General features: G+C 38.6%; 1 protein-coding gene across 6 annotated transcripts in view; it reads right to left on the reverse strand.

Annotated features, from left to right (window-relative positions):
* MID2 (midline 2) overlaps positions 1 to 23,461 on the reverse strand; it is a 100,596-nt gene that overhangs the window by 70,125 nt on the left and 7,010 nt on the right. For all 6 annotated transcript variants that reach the window (XM_021932510.2, XM_021932507.2, XM_021932508.2 and 3 more), the window contains exons 2-3: positions 14,733 to 15,448; positions 924 to 1,019 (exon numbers count right to left, since the gene is read on the reverse strand). In XM_021932510.2, the coding sequence (XP_021788202.1) occupies positions 924 to 1,019; positions 14,733 to 15,392 (756 nt within the window). In that variant the 5' untranslated portion in view covers positions 15,393 to 15,448. The remainder of the gene's footprint in view (positions 1 to 923; positions 1,020 to 14,732; positions 15,449 to 23,461) is intronic.

Below are 23,461 nucleotides of genomic sequence, written 5' to 3' on the forward strand. Positions count from 1 at the left end.
TGAAATAAAATAAACTTGAATTGTTACATTTATCTGTCATACAAGTAAGATTAGAACCAGATTATCAGGCTCTAAATGGAATTAGAAACATTTTTATCCAACCACTGCCCATGAGGAATCCTATAATATTTTACCCAACCCTGTTTACACTTGAAGCCCTACCATCAGCTCTTCAACAAAATCAACACAAAACCAAATGGTATGAGTTTCACGCTCTTGAGAAAGAGAAATAACATCTTTATTTTATTATGTCCATTTAAGAAGAAGTCAGCTCTTCTTCTAAGCTCTGCTCTAAGATTTGATGTAGATGACAATTGATTAAAACCTCACACTTGTACAGCACTTTACAATTTACAACTTTAAGATAGATATGATTTGTTGATGACAAGAATAAGTGGAAAGGTAATGAGTGAGGACCAGGTGGGGTTCATGGTATAGATAGGACCATGGGCAGGGGATGAAGAGGGGGAGAGGCTAGAAAGAGGAGAAGCAGTCCTGATAATATTGTTACAGAAACAATATTGTGCTGAATTAACCTCACTTTACCCCAAGGACCCAGGATTCCCAGCTTCCCTATGACACCCCAGTAATCTCTTTAAGGAGTGATAATGTCCAGTTTGATGATAGATGAAGCACACTTCATGTCTGATTTTCATACTGCCTGCTGTTTGGAAAGGAGAATAGGTTGCCCCTTGAACTATTATCCCCCCACCGTCCATCACCACCATCTGTCTGTTCTTTTTAAACCATAGGTTTCTCACACATTTTTTGGAACAAGCATCCTAAAGGAATGAGACTTTCTAGAACTGTTATTCAGTCCTTCATTCCAAATGACTGGGCTACACTCTGACAAAACTGAAGTCCTCCCAAAGGGTCACCCATTTCAGGTCCTCTGAAAAATCACAAATGTTTCTGTTACATACCTCAACCTGCTGGCAGATCTGTATTAGTTTGGCCATTTGATTTTCTAGTTCGCTGTTGCGCTTAACCAGGTTGGTGAGGTTCATCTCCAGAGTTTGCTGTCATCGCAGAGAGTATGAATCCAGAGGGAAACAGAGAAGAGGGGAAAAAAGAACCATGAGCTTTAGAACCAATGTCATGTGAAAATTGGTTAGTCAGTAGACAAATGTTTCAAAGATTCATTTAGCATCTGCCATGAGCCAAGCACTAATCTAGGTACAAGTTAATAATGCTGCACATTTGCTCATTATTGGGGAAAGCATGACATTCATGACTTTGTGGATGTGCGAATTTATTGACATTAAAGAAACCTTATATTTTCGATAATATCTTTAACTTTTCAAAGTATTTCATAGGCAATATCTCATTTTGCCCTCGTAGTAATTCCACAGCATATGAAGAACAGATATTATTATCCCTTTTCCAGACGAGTAGACTAAGAAAACTATTACACGTGTTCCTCAACTTATGATGCAGTTACGTCCCAGAGAGGGCATTTTCAACTTAAGAAATTTTCAACTTATGATAGGCTTATCCAGGTGTAACCCTAACGTAAGTCAAGAAGCATACTGAACGCATATCACTTTCACACCACTGTCAAACTGAAAAATCATAAGTTGAACTATGGTTAAGTCAGGGACTGTCTGTAATTATTGAATGAATGCCAGACACTATGCCAGGCAATTTCATATATACTACTTAAAAACCATAACAATGCCACAAAGTAGAAGATGCCAGTATTTTACAAACGGGAGTAGCAAGCTTCAAAGTGGAGTTAAAGTATTTTGCACAGTCATATTACTACCATGTGCAAAACTAGGACTCGAACCCATGTATCCAGCCCTCAGTCACAGTTTTGCCACAGTATTCCCTGATTTTTTGTGTTTTTGCTTATAATATTTTATATTTATCAGTAGGGTCCTTCAGGAAAAAAAAGAGTATTTTGAGTGTGGAATTCATCAAAATCTAGCATTGTATCTCACAACTTTCCTTCTTTGGCACCGAGGCTTCACCCACAAGAGAGGCAGGGCTTCCAAATGCAAAGCCTGACTGTATCAAGAGAGGACATCAGCCAGGCACGGTGGTTCATGCCTGTAATCCCAGCACTTTGGGAGGCTGAGGTGGGCAGATCGCTTGAGCCCAGGAGTTCAAGACCAGCTTGGGTAACATAACAAAACCCCATCTCAACAAAAAATGCAAAATTTAGCTGGGTGTGGTGGCATGCACCTATAGTTCCAGTGACTCAGGAGGCTAAGGTGGGAGGATCACTTGACCCCAGGAGGCGGACGTTGCAGTGAGCCAGGGTCACACCACTGCACTCCAGCCTGGGTGAAAGAGCGAGACCCTATCTCGATAAATACATAATAAATAAATAAATAAATATTTTAAAAAGAGAGGATATCCATTGCTTATCATCGTTTACTGGTACATAGATTCTTTCAGGTACATATTAGGAGTACTTTGCAGATCTGTTGAATATAACGTTGTTACAACAGTAGTCGGAATTCTAGCATGTTTTCAGTTGAGCACGCTACTATTTCCCATTCCTTATGTGAAAAACAGAGTATCATTTCACTCTAGGTTAATCATGAGCTTTTTTATTTCTCCCCAATCCGAAGTCTTTCAGCCCTGGTAGCTGCTTTTCCTCTAAGACTAACCCCAATATCTACTTCTCTCTCACCCACTATCCCAATACCCCATAAAGTCTGTTCCAAATGTAATACCCCAACTTACTGGCCCTTATTCTGCTAGCATTCCTTCCCTCAGTCATGTTAAGTACTACACTGCTATCTCCATGGTTCCTATGTTTTGTAGTTCAAAGTTCATGCTTTTGAAAAAGTGGATGGGGGGATGTGGGGGAGAGAGGGAACATGAAGGAAAAGAAGGGATTTGTGTACTTGGCCCCTTTCCTGTCTGCTAAGTACCTGTAGCTCCTTAATATCTTTGGCACTGTTCCCATGAATAGATGGATATATTCACATAGATGCATGTGTTTGCAGGCTGGGTAGTGTGATTTCACATTTTCTCAAACTGGATTATGAGGACCAGCTGAACCCTTGCTTCCCTTCCTGCCAGGTCTCTCTTGGCTTCCTTGGCTTTATTCCCATGGAAGTAATTTTTCACCATTTATTATATTTTTCTTGTATTGGGGCACAGTGTCTCCCCTGACCTCCTTTAATCCCACTACCATCTCAATCTTTGGTCTTCTTGGCAAAGAAAAGGGAAAGGAAGAAGAAAACAGGAAGCAATCATTGATTTGGACATGATCTCTAAGCTAAATTGATGTCAGAGGAATAAAAGAAGTGGCAGTTCAGAAATTTAATACAAAAATGTATTGAACACCTACTCTATTCAAGGTAAAGTGACTTCACAGATAAAGAGGAAGTAAAATTAAGATGAGCCTTGAAGGACGAACAGAATTTTAATAGACAGAGATGCATGGGAGCAGGATGTTCCAGGCACAAGGAATGTAATGAGCAAAAGTACAAAGAAATAAGGCCATGAGCAGTGGGTGGCTCACACCTGTAATCCCAGCACTTTGGGAGGCCGAGGTGGGTGGATCACCTGAGGTCAGGAGTTTGAGACCAGCCTGGCCAACATGGTGAAACCTCATCTCTACCAAAAATACAAAATTATCCAGGCATGGTGGCGGACACATGTAATCTCAGCTACTCGTGAGGCTGAGGCAGGAGAATCACTTGAACCCCGGAGGCAGAGGTTGCAGTGAGCCAAGATCATGCCATTGCACTTCAACCTGGGCAAAAAGAGCAAAACTCTGTCTCAAAAAAATAATAAATAAATAAAAAATATAAAGAAATAAAATACATGGCATATTCAGGGAATAGTAGTTTCGTTTGGCTAGAACAGAGGGTAGAAAGAGAGTAGTGGGGGACTTAGCTGGAAATGGAGACCAAAGTCTTGTTATAAAGGTCTTAAGTGCCTAGATTAAGAGTTTGTAGTTTTGTTTGTTTGTTTGTTTTTGTTGTTGTTGTTGTTTGCACTGAGGACTTACCAAAAGCTGTTGAGCAAGGTAATGGCATAATCAGGGCTGCATTTAGGAGATTAACCTAGAAGCAATATGTGGGGCAGACTGAAATAGGAAAGTCCGGGGCAGGAGGGGGAGGAGGGACACTGGTTAGAAGAAGGCTGCAATATTCAAGGCCGCAGGGTAATGCAAGTCTGGGCCAAACTGAGCATAATTGAAAGAAATGTGTTTCAAGAAAGGATTTGTCACTGTCAAATATGCAGAGAATGCAAGAAATATGAGGATTGATAAAAAGCAGCTGGATTTCGTAATTAGAGGTCACAGATGACCTTTTGAAAAGGTGTTTCAGTAGGGCTTTGGAAGGAAATGTGAAATCCTGAGGTTAGAGTATGGTGTGGTGACAAATTAGAGACTGCAAGTCTAGACTCTTCTTCAAAAGTTTGGCCATAAGGTGAATATAATAACTCTGTAGTGTGATGAAAGGGTCTAGCTTGAGTTAGATAGTGGGAATTGGTAGTGAACCCAGTTGATGATTTTCTCTAGCAGTGGCCCAAATTCCTATCAATGGGAATTCCACGTATCCCAAATGAATATATTGATATATTCAGCAAATATAATGTAGATCGATGAATGCCAAGCAAATGCAATATTAGAAATTTGTGTTTCCAACTGTAATGCATTTCCATTCAAACATGGGATTCTATGAGGATAATGTTTTTAACAAATACCTCAACCTGTTGTAACACTGGTCATGAAACTGATATCTCATAAATAATTCACAGTACAGAGCAGGACTAAAATCCCTGCTATGTGTTCCTCTTTTGTGGCCCAGAACTGAGACTCGCGGCTTCTATGAAGCCACCAAAAGCAAACATTATGGCTGAACACATAATTTGGGGTCTGGTTAGACTATGCGCCATGAGTTACCATCACAAAATTATGGCAAATGGTTAGTTTGCTTTGCCCCCCTAGCAATTTGCAGAATGCCAGCACGTGTTAACAACACAGAGCTAGAACTGACAAGATGACTCTAATTTCAACCTTACTTCATTAATATGAAAATGCTTTGAAAAATAAATATTTGGCTAATGAAAACACCATCTGTTGATGGCTTTTTGCCACTGTTTTCTTACAATATGAGACATAATTTGAGGAAAACACCGAACATTTACTTACTCATTTCCTATTCATTTACAAGGAATTAAAGCCTCCTCTCAAATTGGAATTTATTCTCAATAATGAATATATGCAAAGGGAAGCAGAGAATTGAAGCGATTATGCAATCTAAGGAAGTCACTCTTTCCTTATCATGCCTAGCACTGACGAATCATTTAGAACAAAAAATTCTGGGCCACTCTAGGTTTGAATAATTTGATTGATTTGGCCAAGTAATTATCTTGTCTGTACTCTGGTTGAGTAAACAAAGAGGGTGTGTGTGTGTGTGTGTATGTGTGTGTCTAAAATCTCTTTATATAAAAGTAAACATGTCTCTTCGTTGTTGTTCAGTTTTGAAATATTGGTTTGTTTTGCTCTGCTCTTGTGCAATGTAGTTAAGGACTGGGCCAGGTTCTTTATTTCAAGCCCAGTTAGTGCAATTTTCTCAGGACAGTTGAACCGTGACAGCAAGAGAGTCAAAGTGGCAGGGCAGATCGGAATGGAGATATCTGCTGGTAGGAAACAGGACAGGAGTTTGGCAGCCAGGGGGCAGGATGAAGCTCCCATTTCCTGCTGCAAGAGGTTACCTCTGGGTCTTTGTGTGCTTCCCTTTTGTGGGTGTTACAGAAGCCATTTTAGTTTATGAAACTGTGAGACCTTCTTCACCTCCAGATGACTACATCATGCTAGCTCACACAAAATTGTACATGTGTCTAAATGGCCAAAGTAAGGGAAAGATTTGGCTAATTTGCATAACAGATTTTAAAAGGCCTCAGTTAGCTAAGTTGGCAATCTACACTGATTCCATTTTTACCCAAGTTTTACTTCATTTGTGTTGTATGGATTAGGCCTCTTTGTGCTCTCTTATTCCCTTCCCAAAGAGGAAAATGTTTTGCCATCTGAGAAAGCTGGGCACAGGCTATTCTTCTTCCAGACAGCATCCCATTAACAGAAATGGTTTCTTCAACTCTCTCAAATAATTGCTGGGTTTTTTTTTTTTCACTTCTGTAGACACAGATTATTTCAGGTAACTTTCTCATTGGCTCCCTCAAGAAATCTAGCCATACATCAAAACACCACCTCTTTATTAAAGCGAGGTAGATTACCCCATTATGGCACAAACTGGACCATGATCTCCATTTGTCATACTCCATGAAGGCATATGTATTCACACATATATGAGCACACCTACACACATCAACCTGACACAATAAGTACTGAAGCCTAAAAGGCGGTGTAATCTGTATTAGTTCTATTGAAACATATCATTTCCATTGAAACATGGCACTGTCATAGAATGTCTGTATTCTCTCTTGCTATCTAAAAGGTACAAGGGAAATATTATCTAAACCTAGACAAGACCCTGACTGCTTTTATGTGGGAATTGAAACTTGGAGTGAGCATAGGAAGGGGAGAAGTGAAATAGGGCAGAAAGGCCAATTCACCCCAAACCTGAGTCTTCCTGATTGACAGAAGACAACTTCATCTTTAAAAATAATCTGAGCCAGTGGCCCCATTACTATTCTTTGACATGCTCTTTTTTGACATCCTGTCTATACACCGACATTTTCAGCTCTTCCAAAAGCCAGAAGCCAGAATCTTCACATGCTTTTAGGGTCACAGTCTGCTTTCTTTTTTTAACTGCTTGTCTTAAAATACTTACTTTGCTTTTGCTTCAGTCTGACACTTTATATATCAATTACATATGGCCTCTCAACAACAGAATACGCCATCTGGTTCACAAACTGAAGCCCACACCCTTATGCCAAAATTTATTCTTCCCCCAAACATTTATTTGCTGTTGTATAGATACAGGCTATGTTTCAGAATGAGATGGTGATATACTGGATGTATATCACATAGGTCTACTCTACCTAAGGTTTGTTAAGTAGAGGTTTGTTAAGGTTTGTTAACTACTTAAGTTTGTTAAGAATAACCTGACCCTCACGCCAGGTGAAAGACTTGCCATCTTTTCAAAAGGCTCTGCGATCGTCCAGCCAAGACCCACACCTCCCCCATTCCCCTTGTCAGAAATGCTACCCAAACCTCCCCATATTCTTTTCTTTCCCCCATCTTCAGGTGCATAGCATGATTACATCTCTAGCTCAAATTCATACATTATTATTTGGACATTCTAAAAGCAAACCTGTACTAAAAACTTAAATCTAGTGTTTATTTTGATAACACTCAAACTAGTGAGCCAAAGTCAACTCTACTTTCCTGGAGGACTCAGGGTTATATTCCACTTGCACTATTCCTCTTCACTTCCTGCCTCTCATACACATCCCCCTCTTTCTCTTTCAACTGCTATTCCTTCATGCCTAATTTCTAGACCATGAGTGCTCTACAAGGCTCAATCCTTGACCCTTGCTCAGCTCACTGCTGCGTGGCTCTATCACCATGCTGAGGATTCCCAAATCTATTTCTCCAGACCTAATCTTTCAGCCACTGGGAAAGCCTAAATTTTAACCCCTTCTGGGACACTTGCCCTTTCAGTTCTGAGAGATCCCCATGCTCTCTGTCCTCCAGATGTTTCAACAAACTCTTTTCTCCTGACTAGAGCACTCCCCTTCTCTGCCCCAACTCCTGTCCCCTAACAGGGCATTCGAAAACTCACCCAAATTCTATCTTGCTATTCCTCCTAAGCTCTGTAACAGCCCCTGTTCTTCCACTGTCATTGCACTTATCACACCGTCTCGTAACTGTGTCCTTAATTATCTGCCTCCCCACACTAACCTGAGCGCTTCATCAGGGCTGAGACTGTGCTTTCTTAATCACTGTAACCCTAACACCTATCCTGGTACCTGCCACCTAATAGATGTTCAAGAAATGTTTGATGAATGAATGATTGTTAAATGATCCACAATCACATCAAACTCAAATCTAAAGTCAGAGTATCCCCAAAAAAACTGCCATCCCTTCTTAATTTCATTTTTGTCCTCCTCAATACCACCATCCTTCAAGACATCTCCACCTCAAAAGTCCTTTTTAATTCATTCTCTTCATTGTGCATGATCACCATAGTCATTCACCAAGTTTGGTCAATTTTTTCTGCATGGACTATCTCCAGTTTGGCCCCTCTTCTCCAACAAATTCACTCATGATTCCCTGTTTTTGAGCTCAATGATATCCTTTCCCTGACCCCTCCACTGTGCTTCAGAGAATCCTGTGCAAACCTCTGTCATGGCACCTACCATACTGAATTGGAATTTCCCACTTGTCTATCTCCCCTACTAAGCTCAAAGTCGCTTTAGAACTGGGATTGTGCCTTATTTCCTGTGTCCCAGCTCCTACCACAGTGGTCATAGTGTTTAGTAAACAAAATGAATGTTCATTAATTGTTTGTTAAATGAATGAATGAATCCCTAGCCTAAATCCCTGATGCTACGGTTTAAGTTATTGTCAGTTCTACCTTCGTGTGAGACAAAGAATAAGGTATTACCTCATTATATCAACCTTTCATGAACTTGAAGGCCATTATCACATTTTTAAACCTCACTTCTTTGGGTTCAGTAATTCTTGTTTCCTTAATCTTTCCTCACCTATATTATATTTCTGTAATAGGCTTCTTTGCCCAATAATAACAGACAGGATTTCTATCCACCCAAGAACAATCTCTGTGTCAACATTTTGCAAATTGTTCTCCAACAAATGATTGTCAGCTCCTTTCAAATATTGGTGAAGAGAAAACTTGAGTCAAAATAAATAACAGAAAAACAGAAACATAAGAGTACAGATAATAGGAGTATCTACTTGCTAAATTTGCTCTCAAACCAAAGAAACAATGGAAAACATCTTCCAACACAGGGTACTGTTAATAATAAATGAGTTAAGAGACAGAGAAATCAATATAAGTCTTGCAGAGAAAAGAATAGGGATTCAAATGAGTCTTAGTGCACAGTTTGAGTAGAGATGAAATGTATTTTATCCTCATACACACATGAAACATGTACAGATTTAGACATATTGTATGTGATGGGGAGCAAGTCTGGAACAGTTCAGAGACCACAGAGAAGGCAGATCTACAAGCAAGATGATTTTATGAGCATGAGTTGAAGGCTGGCTTAGCTGCAAAACCTGTCAGATACTGTCCCCAACCCCATACAAACATGTCCACCACCATCACCACCAGATCTTAGAGAGCATAAATCTGGCCTCAAATGTTTCATTCTTAGTATATTTAGCTACTGTGATTTAGTACCTGACTGAGAGTGAGAAACAACATTTTTCTTATCCCTCACCTATAGTAACCCACTCTGGCCTCCATTGAAAATTTTTCTTATCATGCATATGTTTGATCTGGCTCATTCATTAGATTGATCCTTAGCCTCAGGATGGGTTCTGCTGAGGCTCTAACTCTCCCTAGGGTGACAACAGAAAGTTTACCTTACACTCATGGCCCTCTCCTACCCAACTTATCAGAAGATTTACACACTCTCACATCTTCACATGCAATGATACACATTTTATAGATATACTTTCATACACAGACACAGAGTCATTCTCAGCCACATATTTATGCAAGACTATACACATTCATATACAGCGATGCATACATGTGTATGCAAATATACTCTCAACTGAGTCTCTCAAAAATATATTTCACTTTCTTTCCCTTATATTTATACTTATACTGGTTGAGATATAGTCATACGCCCATTAGTACATTAGTTGAGAGGGTATCTGTCTTGGCAGACAGTAGTGAGTGTCAAGTGGGTGAGTAGATAAATGACTGGGAGAAGGTGGTGACTGAGTGAGAATGGGTGGGTAGATGACAGAGTAACTGAGTAGGAAGAAGGACAAGTAATCAACTGTGATAAGATTCTAGAATATTATATTTTCCAACCTTTTAACTCTCATTGTGGCTTTCCTTTGAACATCCTCCAAGTCTCATATCTCCCTTCTCTTTGTCTGGCAATCATTAGCTTTCTCTGTCCCAGTCTCGCTGATACAGTGTTTATTTTTACTTTTTGGTTCTGGAACTTCACTGTTGATATTTGTAACTACTTTTTATATACAAAACTCCCTGATTAGGATTAGTGGCTTCTAATATTTATGTGTTCAATAAAATAAACAAACCATTTATATTTATAGATGAAAGTCAAGAATAACCAGAAACTAGCTGTCTTTTTAACATATACTCCAAGGATAGTTGGAGGCTTGGGGTGCCAGTTTGGTTCAGTCTTACTTGGATCCAGTCTACCAATAGGGTTGAGATGCAGGACACATGTCTTTCAGCAGGCTACCAGTAGTTCAATTAATTATTCAATTTTAAAGAGTATTTTTATTCACGACTGTTATTAGAGTAGTAAGTCCTATCAGAGTAATTATTTTCTCCATCACCTGTCACTTTTCACTCACTAGTCCCAATATATATCTTAGTTCGTGATATATGGGGTGTTTCTATAAAACAGCTTCACATTTTAGAATTTTCATTATCACATGAGTTTCTATCCTTATAAAAGATTGTTAACGAGACAGAGAGAGAGAGAGAGTGTGTGTGTGTGTTTTACTTTTCCATGATAAAAGGCTTACTCCAGTGCCAGGTAATATTTTATAACAAGATCCCTGATATGTAAATGTAACTGCATTTAAGAATTATTTGTAGTAATGAATTTGTGGAAATGTAATGAGAAAAAGAAAAGGTGCTGTTTATTCCTTTCAGGAAATTCCTCTATTCCCCCTGGTTTTCATCAGCTATATTTTTGGCAGGCTGTGGGCATGGAAATGTGAAGACATCACTCTCAAAGAGAATTATAATAATCATCTGATTTACGCAGATGTCACCATAGTGTTAGGCAGTTGGAAAATCCAGTGATCAAAACGAATAGGCACTTAAAATTAGGGACATGCCATACTTTTGCTAGCACTCTGGTTTTGAACATTGTCAGTAGTTCACAGGAAGATCTTTTTTCAGACTTTCAGGTATAATGGCAAGACAGATTTATATCTTCTAAAATGAGATCCAAAGCAAGCTATAGACACCAGTATATTTCCTGCAAATCCATTATGAAAACTGAATTCATTTGGATTTCTTGATCAAATGCTATGTGTACTAGAAGCTAAGGAGAATACTAATGAAATAAAAGACATTATTTCTGACCGAAAGGAGATTATGACATAGCTGTGATGTTTTGGAGTGGTCTTATAGGGTTTGAATTATGCATTAAAGAATACATAGGATTTGTAAACAGGCCAAGAGAAGAACACTAGTGACAGTTAAGAATCAGAAAAGAGAATGGCATGTTTTGCAGTTAGGAGACTCGCCTGAGTAGATGAAGGTAGCATGTTTTAGAGGAGTAGAGGGGGAAATACATGAGCAGCACAAGAAAAAAGTTGTACGGGACTTATAATATTGAGTTGAAGTCTGTCAGCAACAGACAGTCACTGAAATTCGACCTCTTTTATGAAGCCAAAATTTATTAAAACAATAACAACAATCTTTTATAAGGATAGAAACTCATGTGATAATGAAAATTTAAATGCGGCTGTTTTATACAAAGAAACACCCATATATCCGGTAGGAATATATTGGGACTAGTGAGTGAAAAGTGAGAGGTGATGGAGAAAATAATTACTCTGATAGGACTTACTACTCTAATAACGGTCGTGAATAAAAATATTCTTTAAAATTGAATAGTCAATTTGAACTACTGGTAGCCTGCTGAAAGACATGTGTCACACTTCAGCCCTATTAGTAGGCTGGACCTTCATTTAGATCATGAAACTAAACTAAGTACCCCAAGCCCTCCAATCCACTTTGAGTATATGTTAAAAAGACAGGCTAGTTTCTGGTTATTCTGACTTTTCATCTATAACATAATGGTTTGTTTATTTTTTATTGAACAAATAAATATTAGAAGCCACTAATCCTAATCAGGGAGTTTTGTATATAAAAAGTAGTTACAAATATCAACAGTGAAGTTCCAGAACCAAAAAGTAAAAATAAACACTGTATCAGCTACTGGCTAGAAAGCCAACCTCCTAGATACAGGGGAAGAATGATAGAGTATAACTCTATCATTCTTCCCTTTCTCCTACAGGACTCCTGTGCTTTTCTCAGGGCCAGGGCCAGGGCGAGGGGAATATACTCAGGCAGACTCCCCCATAGCTTCTGCCAGACAACTTTCTCCCTTTCTCCTTGGGGAAGAATCAAGCAGACTAAGGGGGTAATCCTAAATGATTTTCCAATCTAAAATTAACCCAAAGAAGTGAGTATATGTGACACTAAAAGTCAGACTTCGTCTCTGCTTAACATGGAGAATTAATATTCTTTTACACTTGGCACCAAACCAAAGTGACCCCTACACCCCCACAACACACACACACAAGCAGTACCTCTCTCACCCTCCCCAAAGTCCAAGATGTTTCAGACAACATAACGAACCACACGGTTGGGAATGATTCATATGTTTCCACTCTCCAACCAAAAATGAGCAAAAATAGTTTCCACTTAATTTATAATCAGAATTTTCTGCACATTTCCTAAAATATTAAAAGGGAACTATTCAAAATCTGGCTTTCTTTCTCCAAAAATTACTGATTAGTCACAGACTAAAATGTATTTTGGTAAAATATGTCCATGTTCCATCCATCCCTGGAGATGAGGGCTATAGCTTCATGATGCCAAATATCTAATCAATCATCCAATGTTTTCATGTTTTCGGATATTTTCAAATAGCTAGTTTTCTTTAATACAAGCTTACACTAGCCAGTCTTTTTGTTATCTCAACAGTGCATATGGGCACAGATTTTTCTGTTTGGAATATTTCTCAAGGCCAATGACTTATTATAGTCCCAACACCTGCAAATATTTGGCAGAGATAGTTCTGTCCTCTTCACATCCCCCACTCTTCCTATAACCCCGCTCCTATCTTTTGCCATTATGCAACTGTAAGTTTATACAATCTGTCCCTTCCTTGATGTCATTAATCATTTATCTATGACCATGAAATGTACAGTTGCAGGAGCATAAAGTTAAGTTTCAAATCACATTTCATGGGGAAAACTTAGATCCAAAACAAAGTGGCAGCCGGCTACAGTACAAAGGATAGTTAACTCAATCTAGACGCTGAGTTCCAGTTCTAGCTTTCCCATTACTAATCATTTCTTTGATTTTGACCAAGTCACTTAATCTATCAAGGTCTGTTTATATAACTTTAAAGTATAGTGCTTCAACTAGACCAAGTCAAAGGCCTAACATCTTATGAGTCTGAGAACTGAAGTCAACAAGATTATTCCCCTCTGCAGCCTTGATATGAATGAGAGTATAACCTTGAGTGAAATTAAAAAAATTGAATTTTGTACACATTTATACGTACCAGATATAAATAATAACCAAAAGAGGCACAAACCATAGTCACTGTGACTACTCTCAATATTATTCGCAGCACATTACAGGTCAAATATATCCTATTCTGAGTACTGCTACTCTCACCAACATTATACTTTTTACAGAAGTTACAGTAATTCATCCACAGTATGGCAGGAGGAAAATTTCCATTTCCTTCTTACCCTCCTTTTATCCTATCTGGGTCTTTCTTCTAGCTTGGCTTATGTACTCAGGTCCTATTTGGAGTGGTAATTTTACTATCCGTTTAAACATTTTATTTTTCTAGAATATCTTCTAAGTAGCTCCCTTCTTAAGAGAAATTATACCACATAGCAGACAAGCAATGGGAATAAAACAATTTGCTGGATCATCAGTGTAAGGTAGGAGGGCTTTTTTAAATGGGCACTTAGACTTGTACATAAATATTATATGACACAACAACTTCAGAAAACCCTGTCCACTGAACACACATAAATGACTAGGAACTTGTAAGGCAGGAACTATAAACAAGTGCTTCAGTTTGTAGCCCATAATAGTGAGCACTGTCACAAAATTTGATAGTGGATTAAATATTTATTGCCTTCAGTTTAAATTGTTAGTTCAGACATTTAATTATCCCTCCCGATTTCGTGGTGTACTGAAATTTCTTCAGTTCTTTGTTTTGTTTTGTTTTGTTTTTAAAGACAGGCTTAGAATTAGCCCTGTGTTAAACACTTAATGGCAATTTGTAATGGCCAATGCCAAACTTCTGTTTCTTTAGTGCATTCAGTACACAAACACAAACATACGCTAATGTCCTCCACAAAAATCTCTCACCTACCTAGATACACTCAGACACCTCCACCCACCCACACCTACACAGAGACACACCCTGCCTTCCCATTACCATATACCCACATATGCAAATCGGCACGTATGCTAATTGTAGTACACCTACACAAGTACTCACATACTTAAAAGAAGAGGTGGAAAGATCATAGCAAAGATATATAATAAGCAATAATGTCACTGACAGAGGAGAGAGGGTGCTGTTTCCCTGGATGAACTACTGGTGTTGCAGGCCATGAGCTGACTCCCCAAAAGTTAGCCAGAAGTGTATGAATGCAAGCATGTTTATGCAACAGATGAGATAGGCTCCAGGGAGAGCTTGCAGGTGAGCAGGTTACTCCTCATGAAAACAACTTAAAGTTAATTCACTAGTCATATAGGAAAAGTTACCCATTTTATCAGAGAACTTGCTAACTGCATAACTCTATTATGAGACAAAGTTGTGTAAGAGATGTTCCCCAGATCCCTTACCTTAAGTTTCTCAAATCGATCATTCAGGGATGCGACCTGATGGTCTCGGTGACGACCCACCAGTTTGCATAAGGCACAGATCAATTGGTCATCAGATACACAGTACATGTTCACTTTCTCATTCTCATGGTCCAGGCAGGTGATCCCTCGAAGATGTGTGTCTGGCACTGGTTCCACCAGGCGATGGCTGGTGAAAGGTTTCTTGTTCGGGTGCGTGGCCCGCAGGCAACGGTCACAGTAGGAGACCTCACAGGTGATGCATGTTTTTACTGCATCCCTTGGCGGGTCCTGCTCACAGAATTGGCAAGCAATTCGCTCACTAGACATGGCGGTGCTGGGCCTGTAAGTCCTTTCCCGGCGGCTCTCACTAGGGGAATTGGGCCCACTGACTGAAGCCTTCTGGAAGCGATCAATAATGTTCTGCAGAGTCACATTCCTCTTGAGGCCATCCAGGCCCCGGTGGTTCAGCGAGATAACATACCTGCAGGTAGGACACTGGAAAGCAGTAATGGGTTCAATGGATTCACCAGAGCTGCAGCTTGAGACCAAAATGCGATGGGCACAGCTGAAGCAGAGGCTGTGAGCACAAGGGAGCAGAAGTGGGTCTTCAAACAACTCTAGGCAGATTGGACAGGTCAATTCAGACTCCAGTGTTTCCATCTTTAGTGAAAATAATCCTCCTGAGGCATTAAGAACCACGGAGGCTGGGCTTTCACCTGCAAGGAATACAAAGCAAGAGTCATTAAGCATTTCCAAAGGAAAATGGATATAACATAATTATACACTAACCAATGGGCGCGTTTACGTGCTGGATTCCCCAGGGATGCTTAAGCAATAGAAAAGCAATTTGGGAATTAATCAGGAAGACTTTCCCCCCCTTCAAACCTTGTTTTAGACAAATGCCTATGTTTATTTTCATGCACAAAGAGATAAAACCAAATGGCTACCTCTGAATCCTGATAGACTGATTAACATTACCATTCCAGCTTACAATATTTGAATGGATCATTCTCTCACATATTCTCCACTGACATTTCTTTTCCCAGACTAAGATGAGGCTGAGACCCTGCAAAATTCCCAATCTCTATTCTCCAGTATTGTTCTCTATTTCACTTTAAGGTAAACTGTAGGGCTGCTTCTATGTGACATCCAGTGTAAGGAAAACAATGCCATATTTTAAAGTAACTCTGTACTTCCTGAAATGATTCCATTCTGAGAGTCTGCATAAAAAAGAGAAAGCTTTAGAAAAATGTAGCTCTTGGTGCAGGATAATAAATTTTTCCTCAGAGTGTGAACTTAAATTACTTCTTATTATCACACATGGAAATTTCTGTTCCATCCCATTCCTAGTAAACTGAGTTAGTTGAGACAAAAGATGATAGTTTTCACTTTCATCTTCTTCCCTCACCTTCAGAAACCCCTTCATTTCATCAAACTGAATGGGGAATGATTTCGAACTTTTCAACTTACTCAGTAATCATTGCTGATCAATAGTAAAGTCATATTGCCTTGTGGCTCCAATTTGGTTTTATTACTAAACACCTGCTGAACTAGCACAAGCCTGCTATGAAGATCACCTCCCATTTGTCTTTTCATACTTTCTAAAACATAACGGGATGCAAATCAATATCTAGATAGAAATTAGCAAAGTGCCAGAAATTTTCATATCTGGTAACCTTCAATTAAGTGAGCATCACTGAGTAAAAGAGGTCACTCGGCCGGGAACGGTGGCTCACGCCTGTAATCCCAGCACTTTGGGAGCCTAAGGTGGGTGGATTCTGAGGTCAGGAGGTCCAGACCATCTTGGCCAATATGGTGAAACCCCGTCTCTACTAAAATTACAAAAATTAGCTGGGCATGGTGGCGCTTGTCTGTAGTCCCAGCTACTCGGGAGGCTGAGGCAGAAGAATCGCTTGAACCCGGGAGGCAGAGGTTACAGTGAGCTGAGATCATGCCACTGCACTCTAGCCTGGGTGACAGAGCAAGACTGCATCAGAAAAAAAAAAAAAAAAAAAGCCACCCAACTGACAAGAAACCAACCTCTTGGTAAATCTATCTATTTTTCCACAGGAATTTCTGTGCTCAACACACAGGTACCTAATTCTTAATTGCCTTGAGTCTTCCGTTAATTAAAATACACACGTAAATATTCTAAGTTGGCTTTAACTAAGGAAAAATATAAAACATATCTTATTGACTGAAAATGTTAATCCTATGTATAGGAAAGAAAAAGGGCTTTGTTGTTGTTGTTGTTGTTGTTGTTGTTGTTGTTGTTGTTGTTGTTTTTAGACAAAATGTCCCTCTGTCATTCAGAGTGGAGTGCAGTGGTACAATCTTGGCTACCTGCATCGTCTGCCTCCTGGGCTCAAGTGATCCTCCTTTCCTGGAACTCCAGGTGTATGCCACCAAGTCCAGCTAATTTTTATTTATATTTTTTGTAGAGACGTGGTTTTGCCGTGTTGCTCAGGCTGATCTTGGACTCCTGGGCTCAAGCGATCCGCCCACCACAGCCTCCCAAAGTGCTGGGAATACAGGAGTGAGCCACAGCGCTGAGCCCAAGAAAAGCATTGTTTGCTTTTGAGTAGCTTTTGTTCATCATCTCGTCATCATTGGAGACTCTCATCATGGCTTGAAAATTTCACGCTGCCATTGATACTTGTTCAGATATTGTCATTTGTTAGTCATATCTGTATACTTCACAGGATACATAAATACTGAGTACAATTATACTTTATGCCTAAGTACAATAGATGTACACCTAAAAGCTGTTTCTAAATCAAACCTTTTAAATGCGCTGAACTAACTACTTATTTAATGAAAATCTATATGAAATGGGGTTATAAAAGTGAAGAATCTTTTTGTAAATCAGTCACTCTCAGTTGGTTTAGTAGGTTCAGATGTTTGTACAGACACTTTTTTTAAGTGAAACATGGCATTTTTCTTTTAGAATTTACAGGTGCTTGAAAGTTGTTGGCCAGTATTTTGTAGCTTGTAACATCTATCAATGTTCACCTACACAGATGAAAAAGTAAACAATTAAAATGTATATACATCATTGAATCTTAGAATTGGAAGAGACTTTTGAGAGATGAAGATTCCAACTTCCACTGACAGTAGGAATATTGCCTTAGAGAGCTCCATTTGATATATGACTCAGATTCTCAAACTCAACATATCTATAAATGAACTTGTTGTGCTCCTCCTCACCTCCACAAAACAAAACAAACAAAAAACACCTGCTCCTCTTCTGATTTTCCCTGTCTCGTGAATATCACCATTCAAGCCTGGAAATCTAAGAGATCTCTCATCGACATGTTTGTATCACTTCAACCACTGGTGGCTTCCAGAACATTCTGTTTTATTTCACTTACATAGCTGTATCTCCAGCTAACTCTTCCTTCTCCTTGAGGGTATCAACTATTTTATATTTTCATTCACAGCACAAGTTTGTGCTTCACACAAACTGTATTCAATAATTGTTAATGAAGTATCACTTAAACTAGGAGTAAGAAGGGGCCTAGCATTCATTGAGCATCTCCTGTATTCTGAGTACTATGTTAAGCACTTTACACATTATTTCACTAATTCTTTCAGGAAACTTGTGAGGAAGTTACTATTACTGTATCCACCTTACAGTTAGGAAACTGGGGCTTAGAGTCATTAAATAAATTAACCAAGAATATACATACCCAGAGCACAGGTCAATGTAATTTCAACGCCTGTGCTCTTTCCCTACACCTTTATTTCAATCAGCTCACCTCCTTCACTGAGGTTTATCTTGGCTATTTACAAGACGGTTTTTAAACAGCATGTTTCTACTTCTATTTTTATCTCTCTCTGTCTCTCTGACTTTCTCTGAATCTGCCTATTTCATTCTGAGTCCCTTCCAGAATCATATCTCTGTCTTCTAGGCCCATCTCCACCTCACACTGCACTTCTATTACTATGTCTTCTAGAACTCTATGCCTGCATTCCTCAATGTCTGTGTTGGAAGCTACCTGGGTGGGTCAGAAGTATTGCTGAAAGCCATGTCTATGTGTGTTGAAACCTACGTAAAAACAATTGGAGTACCACAGCTTTCCTAAGGCTTAAGAGGGTGCCATATAAATTGTCCTGTATATAGGAAAAGCTCTTAAATTTTGCTTGGAAATCTAAAATTTGTTTCCAAGTCAGTGTGACACTTGAACCTCACCATGAAATTAAGCTTGGGAAAGCATACTATGGGTCAGGATTGCTTTGGGTAAGGTCAAAATAGGATTTATTAACTGGGGACTTCTGAACTTCCTAGAACTGTTTGCAGAATGTGGTTTGTATGTCATATATGCATTTTTCCTGGGGAGAGGATTGCCCATAGCTTTCAAAAGATTCTCAAGAGTCTTTGAAAGAAAAAAAGCCAATCATTAGTACTCTAAAATAACCTACCTTATTTCAGCTCTGTAAAAAACATTATAAGATAGTTACTGCCTCTTGCTTATTTCAGCTTTTCTATACTGTTTCAAATGTTTGATTTTTGATTATCATATATTAACTGTTTTAGCCAATTTTCGGGAACCAAATACTTTTATCAACTTCTTCAGATATGTTCAATCATCTTTCATTTATGAGGCTTTCTTTTTCTGGGTACTCCTAATATTTTAGAATCCTTTCAATTATCCCCAATTTTCCCTACCTTTCTGGTTATCTAAGAACTTTAACAATACCCTTTATGTGCATTGTCTCATTTACTTTTCACAACAACTCTCTAAAAGGTAGCTACTATCATTATTTAAAAAAAAAAAAAAAAAAACGTAGGCTGGGTGCCGTGGCTTACGCCTATAATCCCAGTACTTTGAGGGCCGAGGCAGGCGGATCACAAGGTCAGGAGATCGAGACCATCCTGGCCAACATGGTGAAATCCCATTTCTACTGAAATACAAAAAATTAGCAGGGCGTAGTGGCGTGCGCCTGTAGTCCCAGCTATTTGGAAGGCTGAGGCAAGGGAATCCCTTGGACCCAGGAGGCAGAGGTTGCTTGAGCCAAGATCGTGTCATTGCACTCCAGCCGGGTGACAGAGCAAGGCTCCGTCTCAAAAAAAAAAAAAAAAAAAAAAAAAAATTAATTAAAAAAAATAACCTGTACAAGGTCACACTTGTTTCTAAGTGGCTAAACTAAGAGTCAAACTTAGGACAAAACTTTAAAAATAAACCTATATATATCTATGGTCAACTGATTTTCAACAAGGGTTCCAAGACCATTCAATGGAGAAAGAATACTCTTTTCAACAAATGGTGCTTGGACAACTGAATATCCACATGCAAAAGGATGAAGTTGGAGTTCTACCTCATATCATTTATAAAAATTAACTCACAACAGATCAATGATCTAAATGTAAGAGCTGAAACTATAAAACTCTTGGAAGGAAAGACAGGCATAAATCTTTGTGAACTTAGGTTAGGCAGGCAACAGTTTCTCAGGCGACATCAAAAGCATAAGCAACCAAAGAAAATATACATAAATAGTACTTCATCGAAATTTAAAATTTGAGTGCTGCAAATAGCACCATCAATGAAGTAAAAAGACAACCCGCAGACTAGGCAAAAATATTTGCAAATCATATTAATATATCTGATATAGGTCTAGTCTCTAGAAATGTACTCTTACAACTCAACAATAAAAAAGGTAAGTAACTCAATTTAAAAGTGGGCAAAGGATTTCAATAGATTTTTTCCAAAGAAGATATACAAATGGCCAATAATCAAATGAAAAGGTGCTCAACATAATTAGCCAGTAGGAAAGTGCAAATCAAAATCATATTGAGATACTTACTTCACACTAAGAAGGCTATAATATAATAAAACAAAACAAACCAAAAGTGGAAAACAGCACATGTCAGCCAGGATTTGGAGAAGTTAGACCCCTCATACATTGCGGGTGGAAATAAAAAAATGGTGCAGCTGCTTTTGGGAAATAGTTCGACAGTTCCTCAAAAGGCTAAATATAGAGTTACCATACAATTCCACTCCTAGGTATATACCCAAAAGAATGGAAAATGTGTTCACTCAAAAACTTGTACACAAATGTTCATAGCAGCAGTCTTTATAGTAGCCAAAAGGGAAAAGCCCAAATGTCCATCAACTGATGAAATGATAAACACAATGGAATATTACTTGGCTATAAAAAGGGAATGAAGTTCTGATACATACTTCAACATGGATGATCTTTGAAAACAGTAAGTAAAAGAAGCCAGTCACAAAAGGCTCCTTTTGTGTATGATTCTTTTTTTATGAAATATCCAGAATAGGCAAACCCATAGGAACAGAAAGTGGATTAACAGTTGCCAGGAGCAGGGCAGGGGAGGATGGGGGATGAGGAGTGATTGCTAACAAATGTGGAGTTTCTTTTTGGGATGATGAAAAGGTTCTAAAATTAGGTAGTGATGATGGTTGCACAACTTTCTGAAGATACCAAAAATCACTGAATTGTATACTTTAAAATAGTGAATATTATGGCATGTGAATTACATCTCAATTTTTTAAAGAAGAGATTCAATCCCACGTGTGTCTGATTCGAGGGTGTAAACTGTAAATCATTATACTATACTACCAGCTGTGTGATTATGTAGTATTTATAAGCTCTATTGGATTGCTTGTTCCTTTCAATTGTTTTTCTAGGTCAATGATTCCCTGTCTAGGTTTTGCAATACCCTGGGATACCTCTAGTGATCAATGAGTGTCACAAAATTCTCAGCTCCCAATTTTTATTCACTTTAAGAAGTATATAAGTGACTCCTGAAAAACATTTGACTCCTATTATCATGAAATACTTTTAGCAGGAGGAAGTGGCATGACAAAAATTAAACAATGGCAAACTGTTGCAATTTCAAAAAGTTTGTGAATCACTAATCTATACAGGGTTAGAGAGTATGCTAAGGATGAAGACAGGATGTGAATCTGATAGGGTGCGACTCAATGACAGGTAATCTTGAAAGTTTTTACGATTTGTCATAAAAATGCATTGATGACATGCCTGAGAGGGCAGAACCAATTGCCATATTAAGAAACAAATGTGCACATACACACACCCTGATTCGTTCCTTTCCAAACCATTTAGTTACTGCCATATATAGTCAGATATGTATGTTTAATTGTTTCTGTATGGCTTTTCTTTACCTTGCACCTTACTACAGGGTGAAACCTCTGAAAAAAGAAGTTGATGAGCATCAACTAGAAGAAGGTATCAATGGGCTGTGTAACTGGGTAGAAATACAAAAAGAGTTTTGATGAAGGTGATTAAGATAAAAAATAATGGGTCTGGCGTGGTGACTCACACCTTTAGTCCCAGCACTTTGGGAGGCAGAGGCAGGCAGATTGCTTGAGCCTAGGAATTTGAGACTAGCCTGGGCAACACAGCAAGACCCCATATCTACAAAATATACAAAAATTAGCAGGGTGTGGTGGCATGCGCCCATAGTCCCAGCTACTTGATAGGCTGAGGTGGGAAGATCACTTGAGCCCAGCAGGTCGAAGCTGCAGTGAGCCATATTTGTGCCACTGTGTTCCATCCTGGGTGACAGAGTGAGACTTTGTCTCAAAATAAATAAAAATAAAAAATAAGTTAAAAAAACAAAATTTTTTAAAAAGATAAAAATAATGTATCCTACGCTTATGAAATAAATGACTGATTTCAGCATTGTCCTCCAAATCTAGCCGTTAGCTAACTCTGATCAAGAGAGAAGTCGTGATCTGTACTTTGCATAATTCTATTATTTCAAATGTTACTTGAGCATAATTAAATGCCCACTTAATTAACAATTATTATTCCATCTAGTTTTTTTTTCTTCCAAGTCTGCAAAGCATGAATCTGAGCTCTCACTACCTTCCTGAGGAGTTATAGTATCCCCTTCACAGAAAATCCATGAGTGTGAAGCCAAGCCTGATCTCTGGGCTGTAGATTGAGAATTGAGCTGAGCTGTAGGGTTTTTTAAAATTAATATAAAATAAACATTCTTCAGGATATTAAAATTAATATCCCATGAGTTCTTCCTTAAAGTATTAGAAACTGTCTCCCTGCCTTGGGGGAATGAGCAAATGAGTCCTGGCCTAGTCTGATGTTTCCTCAACTGTAAAATGTTCAAGCTAAACTAGAATCACCAGATGATCTCTTTAAGATGCTTTCTAGCTCTGACATCCTATTATTATAGAGCTCTTGCTATCTGTTACCGCATAAAAAGACACCTTGGATTATTGTAAACTAGCTCCTAAAAACACAACTTTTATTTATTAGTGTGACTAGGAAGGCTAACAAATGATGGACATCATAGCCACAGGAGCTGGAAATAAACAAAATAAACAAAATACCAAGTGCTCAAAGTACAGTAGTTTTGTCTGTTGTACCTCAAAAAAGATATAATGGATGTTCCAGAGGACAACTAAAGGGAAGGAGAGTCCCATGGGAATATAAACTAATGAGAACATATTTGGGGACTGAAAAAGAAACCAAAATCCAAATCCCAGAACACCATGATTAGAAAAGAACTCCTTGAAGCTCAAAGCAGATCATTTTGGAACACAAAAGGCAGCCAATGCATCAAATTCACGCTCTATAGGATAAGAACTGAAAATAGAAACCTAGACAAAAGAGGCTAGGTGGCCAGTAATAATAATCAATAATAGTCACCTTACATTTGTATATCATTTTACACTTTTCAAATTATTTCAAAGCCATTATCTCATTTGACCCTCGTAATAGAA

This window comes from Papio anubis, chromosome X (assembly GCF_008728515.1).
Source record: "Papio anubis isolate 15944 chromosome X, Panubis1.0, whole genome shotgun sequence".
In the NCBI taxonomy this organism is placed as follows: domain Eukaryota; kingdom Metazoa; phylum Chordata; class Mammalia; order Primates; family Cercopithecidae; genus Papio; species Papio anubis.